Source organism: Zingiber officinale, chromosome 1B, assembly GCF_018446385.1.
Source record: "Zingiber officinale cultivar Zhangliang chromosome 1B, Zo_v1.1, whole genome shotgun sequence".
NCBI classification, from domain to species: Eukaryota; Viridiplantae; Streptophyta; class Magnoliopsida; order Zingiberales; family Zingiberaceae; genus Zingiber; species Zingiber officinale.
In genome coordinates, this window is record NC_055986.1 from 118,422,748 (window position 1) to 118,430,619 (window position 7,872).

General features: G+C 37.2%; 1 protein-coding gene across 1 annotated transcript; it reads right to left on the minus strand.

The window, feature by feature from the left end:
* Window positions 1-4,002: 4,002 nt before the first annotated feature.
* Window positions 4,003-5,271, minus strand: LOC122041379. The gene has a single exon (XM_042601037.1). It carries the CDS (start codon window positions 5,269-5,271, stop codon window positions 4,003-4,005), a length of 1,269 nt encoding a protein of 422 aa, XP_042456971.1.
* Window positions 5,272-7,872: the final 2,601 nt, after the last annotated feature.

Sequence of the window (7,872 nt, forward strand, 5' to 3'; positions counted from 1 at the left end):
TTTAACAAAACAACTTAAGAATCTGTAACTTCTAATGGCAAATTAGAAGAACAAAAGGAACCATGGATTGTTCAAAAGCTTCAATCATTATTTTTGCACAAGCAATTCACAAAATGGCACTCTGTTTTCCTTCATTTCCTATTCTACTATCAAACTTACTGAACAGAATTAGAAATCTGATTTTTCAGCCTCAGAATCATAATCTAATATTCAAAGTGAATTCATCTTTATTCATCAAAATTTCACCTGAATTCAGCTTCAAAACTTGGACTTTCAGTATCTTTTCTCCATTTCCGATTGGCATCTACTTCATGGTCAGCTAGAAAATGCCTTCATTTGTGAAGTTCAGAAAACAAATCAACTTAAATTCCATCAAAACATCATTTCCAATCTATCAAAGTTTCCATTCTTGCAATTCTGCAATGGCTGCACAAAGGCAATGTTTAGAATCAATCATGTTACTGAAATCATTGTCATCAGCATTCCATCAGTAGCATTTCAAAATTATTGCCCAACAACCACCTCATATTCAGCCATGCTTCCTGCAAATTCATTTCTCTGGATCTGCCTGCAATTTCCTGCCTTTTTGCATCAACCTCTTCTACCTCAAATTTCAGAATTTTGTAACTGTCTAGAAATATTCAGATTCAATCATTTCCATCAATTCAGTACTTCAGTAGCTCATGCAGATTTTAGCAACATATCTCTTCTTTTCTACAGATTCATGCTTCTGCAGCTCTTGAATTCCAACTCCAGCAATTCCATTCAGTTGCAATATTTATATTGCAGGATTCGAATTCATTCAAATTTAAATTTGTGGTACACTTGGACAATTAGAAGTACCATTTGTCAATGAATAAGTAAGAATTTAACTTGAATCTTTCACTCATTAGGGAGTTGCTCAAAAGGTTTGGCACAAACTAACACTAATACACAGTTTCCAGTTTCCTGATCTTAGCTTCAGAAATTTCTAGTTGATGGAGTCTTGAAGATTCAAATTCCCAAAAATTCTCTCCTAACCAGTGAACAATTCCATTATGTAAAATAGCACCATCCAATTTTTTTTCTACTCCATGGTGAATTCAGAAACTGAACTAAAATCAGTGATATGCAGGAAATTCGTGTGAACATTCAGAATAACAATGTTTAGAAGTTCAGATTCAAAACAGCACTAAGGTAGCTCTTAAGGGATCACCATAGTAATAATTTCCGGAATTCAAAGCTAATTAAGCTTGCTCTATACATGATTAAACTCGAGGAATGATTCTATTTGGCATTGCAATATTTAAAGCTTGGATTCAAAAACCTTGCTATTAAAAAAAAAACAGAATTATCAGTTGGCACAATAAATCCTTCACAAAAACAATCCTTTAACGCATGCTCTTCCCAATCTTGAACCACTCCAATCTTTTTCATGCATCCATTTGCTCCAATACCTCTAATGTTTCCCCCACACTTCAACTTAATCCACCTTGCCTAAATATCCATCATATAACAAACAATGTATCCATATCCAAAAGATTTACAATTGAGAAGACATAAATTGATATGATGATTATCAAGAAAAATAGCAAGAATTTGTGTGGAAGAAAGAAACAAATAGATTTACCTTAATAAACATGATTTAATCCATTGGATTGTGGTTTTGAAAGAATCAAAGCAAGTTCTAGAGTGCAATAACACAAGTGCATCACTCAATTAAGGCTTATCCTCACTAGGCATGAAAATGTATCAATCCAATTTACCAATCAAGTGTCCATCATTAAGTAGAAACCTTAAGAAAATTAAAAGTCCATAATTGACATTAAGCTCCAAAATAGATTTTCAAATCTAGCTCACATTCTCTACTTCTAACATGCTATAGAAAACTTGTCAAGGGGGTACCATTTTTTTATTCCAAATTCAAACTTATTCTTTAGGAAAATTATAACAGTAAAGAATTTATTCCCATATACTAAACTTATTATTTGAAAACAAAGAATTTATTAAGCAACTAAGCAAGCTAAAAGAAACGAACTAAAAACTAAATTGTGAAAGCAAAGACTTATTATTTGTGAAAGCAAAAATAAAAGCTAAGTTGGAAAGAACTCCCCTTTGATTATGGCGAATTGCATCATTATTGTCCTCCCTGCATCATTTCCTCCCTCGAAGGAATTTCTTAAGTTGGTTGCTATACACTTTGAAGGGTTGACCAGTAGACACCTCCTGCATCTCAATAACACCATTAGAAAAAATATTACTAACACAAAAAGAGTTCAATGGGTTAGTTAATTCCTTTGGTTGTCTCACTGGCTCCACAACTTCCTCTGCAATGTCCTTTGAAATTTCCTGTGATTCAATTTCTAGTTCTGATGAAGATACAATAATTGGTAGTGATTCTTGGGTGCTTGGCTCCATAGCACAAGTTCCTACACTCTCCTCATTAACATCCAATTTTGGTGATTCTTGGGGTATTGATTCCATACAATCCCCTACACTTATAGGTTCATCCACAGAAGTTTGACCACAATCAGATCTTACCTCAACTATTTCCCTGTTATCAATACAACCTCCAGAATGTTTAGATTCACAACCCAATTCATTAGAGTCTGAAACAATTTCATCATAATCCGCATCAATAAAATTCATAGTATCCAGCCATTCAGATTTATAAACACTGAAAATAGAATGGTTCTTCTTCTGTTGCATCGTATCAAAAATGCTGAATTGAACAACTACATCAGCAATCTCCATAGATAGAGTTCCCGCATGCACATCAATCTTGGTTCTGGCAGTCTTAAGGAACGGTCTTCCCAAAATAATTGGAGCTCTATTCATTAATATATCGCCTTCCATATCCAAAATGTAGAAATCAGCTGGAAATATAAGGTCACTCACTTTAACCAAAACATTCTCAATCACTCCAGTTGGATGAGCCTGACTACGGTTGGCTAACTGAATAACAACTCCCGTAGGCTGTAGAGGACCAATACCCAATGATAGAAAAACTGATTTCGGCATTACATTAATAGAAGCTCCTAAATCCAGCATAGCATCCTCAAATACATAATTTCCAATAGTACATGGCACGGTGAAAACTCCTGGATCATCACACTTTTGAGGAATAGGTCGAATAAGAGCAGAAACATTTTTTCTCATGCTAACTAATTCATTTCCCTTTAATTTCTTCTTATGCACACATACATCCTTGAGAAATTTTGCATATTTCGGAACTTGCTCTATCATGGTTAACAAGGGCACATTCACCTCCACTTTGCTAAACAAATTGACAAGTTCTTGAAATTCCCTAGCTTTCTCTTCTTCAACATGTTTCTTTTGCTGGATTCTTCTTTGAGGAAAAGGTAATGGAGCAGAAATCTCAGTACCTTGCTGTTGTGATTCTTTCTCTACATTTTGAGCTGAAATTGGAGCTGATTGCGAGTCATTTTGTTCTGCTGAACCAAAATCTGTTGAAATCTGTTCTGCTGTATTTCTTCCACTGTTATGTACTGGTTGAGTGGATTCTGAATTCAAATTTCTTGGTGCAAGATCTGGTGAATGTGAGTCCGGAGCTGGTGCAACATAATCTGATCCAATTGGAATATTCTTCATGGGTTCAGTTATAGTTCTTCCACTTCGAAGAGTCAACGAACTCACATTCTTTGGGTTTGGCATTGTTTGAGAAGGTAATTTACTTGAACCTTGAGCTTGCATTTGATTTAAGTTCGTTGCTAGTTGGCTGATCTGTCTTTCAAGATTTTGCAAAGCTGAATCTGTCCTTTGTTGATGTTGCTGCTGCTGTAAAAACAATTGCTGCTGTTGCAAAATTTGTTGCATCAAATCATCCATCTTTTGTTGTGCATCCGAATTGGAAGAGCTATTAGAACTTCCTTGAGTCAAACTTAATCTTGAAGGTGCTGGAAGTGCATTCTGGATTGCATTTTGCCCCTGCTGAACTCCCTGATTTTGGACTTGTCATTGCTGATTTTGATTTGGAAACTGCTGAAAAGGCTGAAATTGCTGCTAGAATTGATTTGCAGGTTGATAATATTGCTGGAAAGGCTGATTTTGCTGCTGGCATTGACTTGCAGGTTGCTGAAAATTTTGATTCTGCTGCTGGAATCGATCTACAGGCTGGTAAGAATGCTGGAAATTCTGATTCGAAGTTGGTTGCTGATGAAATGAATTGCTATACTTGAAATTGGGATGATCTCTCCAACCAGGATTATAAGTAGAGGAGTGAGGGTCATATTTTTGAGGAAATTGAGCTCTAGAAAATGCTGCTACTGACTCATCTTGATGAAGATTTGGACACAATTCTGAATTGTGGTCTTGGCTTGAACAAATGCCACAAACTCCCTTCGATTGATATGGAAACTGTGTACTTGGCAAAATGGAAGCTTGATTAGCATTATTCAGTGTCAACTGCTTTACCAAAGATGTTAACTCCAATAATGAGCTTCTTATCTCCTTTTGTTCATTGGAAACCATTTGAACCTCTCCAACCCCTCTTGTTGTCAAAGCTCTACTTCCAAATTGTTGTGAATTTTCTGCCATGTTTGAAATAAGCTCCCTAGCTTGTTCTGGAGTCTTGTTCACTAAAGCTCCTCCAGCTGCTGCATCAATCATACTTCTGTCCATAGGTAGGAAACCCTCATAGAAGTATTGGACTAGTAGCTGCTCACTGATTTGGTGTTGAGGACAACTTGAACATAATTTCTTGAATCGCTCCCAATAGTCGTATAATGTCTCTCCCACCACTTGCTGAATCCCACAGATACTTTTCCTGATAATTGCAGTCCTTGAAGCTGGAAAGAATTTCTCCAAGAAAGCCTTCTTCATATCTATCCAAGAAGTAATGTATCCTGGTGGCAAATAATATAACCAATCTTTTGCTACTCCAGTCAATGAAAATGGAAAAGCCCTCAGCTTGATATCTTCTTCTGAGATTCCTTGTGGCTTCATGGTTGAACAGACCACATGGAATTCATGCAAATGTCTATTTGGGTCTTCTCCAGATAATCCTTGATATTTTGGCAGCAAATGAATCAATCCAGATCTAAGCTCGAAGTCTCCTGCCAAATCTGGATATGTAATGCAAGAATATTTGAAAGCCTCATCAGGAGCTACAAGCTCCTTCATTGTTCTGCTATGATCAGCCATAGGGGTATTTGAAGATGATAAAGAACTTCCTGAGTCCTCTGAAATGTTCTCTTGAATTCTCAAAGCTCTGAAGGTCCTTTCAATTTCTGGATCAAAATCAAGTAGTTTACCACACGAGGACCTGATCATATCACCAAAAATCAATAGTTAGAATAAAAATAGATAGACAATAAAATCAAGAAAGTGAAAACAAAGAAAAGATGAACTATACGCAATCTAAAAACAAGCAAACTCCACTAGTTTCCCCGGCAACGGCGCCAAAATTTGGTGTTTACAATTTCCATGTCACATTGTACATCAAATTAATAAAGATCGGAACATTCCAAAACTAAAGATAAACATGTAGCATAAAGTCCCAAGTCGATTCTCACAAGGAAACTAATTGAAGGATGATTGATTTTAGATTAGAATTATTTTTCTTTTGAAATTTTCTCCTGATGAAATAGAAGTATCTAATTTTTATTCAAATTCCAAGTGAAGAATTGAAGTGCAATTAATAGATCTAATCTTAAACACAATTAATCTAAATAAAGAAAACTACTTACTCTGCAATTTTGCAACTAAAAGGAATTCATCAGACCTAAATTGCAGAAAATGACATGTGCAGAAAGTTTAATTCGAAACTGGAATTGCAGAAATTAAAACTTAAACTATAACAATAAAAGAGAAAATGGAATTGAATTGCACAAAAGCAATCTAAAGTAACAAAATCAGAACTACACAATTCAGAATTAGAAAACAAGAAAGTTAATAGCAAAATCTAAAGGAAACACAAACTCAGAAACTATAAACTGCAAAACTAAACTCTAAGCCATCTCCAATCAAAACTACTCCTCTAACAAGTCTTCCCTTGCTACAACACAAGCTAATTGAATGAAAACTTCAACTCAATTCAATCTCTTCCAGCACCAAGGAAAACTTTCCTGGAAAAGCCGGTGAAGATTGGCACTGCACAGCTCGAAATTCCGCAGATCTGGAATCAGAATTCTCTGTCCCGATGCTCTCTGGCGGAGAACAAGCCAATATCACCGAAGAAATCCTCCGACGATGGCTGAAACAGAGGATTCGATCGCACAAATCTGAGCTCCGGAGGTGGAGATCGCCGTCGCATGCGAAAGATCCGAGCCTAGAAGCAAAAGAATGGAAGCTCCAACGCCAATTAAACTCGTTTAGAAGTAGATCTGAAGGAGGATGGGGCCGAAATCCTGAAGAAAACTCGTCGCGGGACGTGAAGCACAGTGCGGAGGAATCGACGAAGAAGAACACTGTAGCTTCTCAGATTTAAATCAGATCTGGATCTGAACGGACGGCTATGATTAATTCGGAGCTAAATCAACGGTGAAAGTTTGCCTAAAATATGATCCGAAGGTGCTGATGTTGATCTAGGGTCTGGATCTACTCTCCTATAGGTCGGATCGATCAGATCATCACTGGATGGCCCAGATCCGCCCAGTCTTAAATGAACGGTCCAAATTTATTCAGTTGGATCAATGGCTGAATGAACTCAGATCTGGATCAAAACTTCTGGATCTTCATAAATGGCTCAGATCTGCTCCCCATTAAGTTGGATCGCCCAGATCTTCAATGGATGGCTCAGATCTGCTCAATCTTAGATGAACGACCCATAATGCTCCGAGGCTTGATCGACCTGATTTGCCTTTGATTTGAGCCCAAGTGTGGTCCAATCCGATCGGGTCCATACCCCTTTTGATGCCTACAAAATAAGAGTCAAATATTAGCACCAAATACCATGAAAAATAGCTAATTTGTAATTAAGTCAAAAATCAAATGCAATATTGAGATATGATGCTAATGAGAGATTAAGCTATGAATAAACTAATAAAAACATGCATTATGATTCACAATAATATAGCCAAAATCATGGCTATCACTCCTCCACTTATGATTTGGGGTAGGAGGACAGGTGTACTCCGACAGCATCCCGTCCACTCGGTCACTCATCAGGCGTAGTGATGTCAGAGTGCACGGTTGTCACAGCTCTACCTACTCAGTCTCATCATTGTGTGTGATATGGCTGACTGGCGTCAGGGGTGACCATGACATTGGCATCATATGCATGATGCATTTATTGCTTGTGTTTGCTACATTTGGATGGATGCATTTGTTTGACATGCATACAGGATTTAGGATACTCTCGGTCTGACGACATGTCTATTCTGATAGGAGGCCTTGGTGAGTACAGTTCTCTTCAGCCTTTTCTATTGTGCATCTTCTATCTTTTGTTTAGGAGATTGTACTCCATAGTTATTACTATTTGTTATAGTTTACTATACATGTCAACTGGTATCTGCTGAGTTGTTGAACTCACCACCGTGGACACTATCTTTTTCAGGTACTAGATTGTTATGGTCGCTTGGGAGTATCCTGTCTGCCGGTTCTCACGTCACATCAGAAGACTATAGTTTTCCGTTATGTTTTATTTGTTTTATGTATCAGTGTGTTTAGCTCTGTACTCCGGTTTTATTTCTAGAGTGTTGATGTTGTTATGTGGTATTTTGTACTGATTGTTGTTTGTGTAAGCCTAGCCAGCTAGCAGTTTTGTATTTTGGTTTGTATTTGGTTTCTGTCATTTTCCGTTGTGTTTTGGTTTTGGTATAGCCGAGTCGTGGTTGTGTGTATATTCCAGCCGCCTGTGACTGATGTATATTGTGTATGTAGAAATGTTTCAGATTGTCACCCGTACAGGGGAGGTGCTGTCGAAATTTCTTC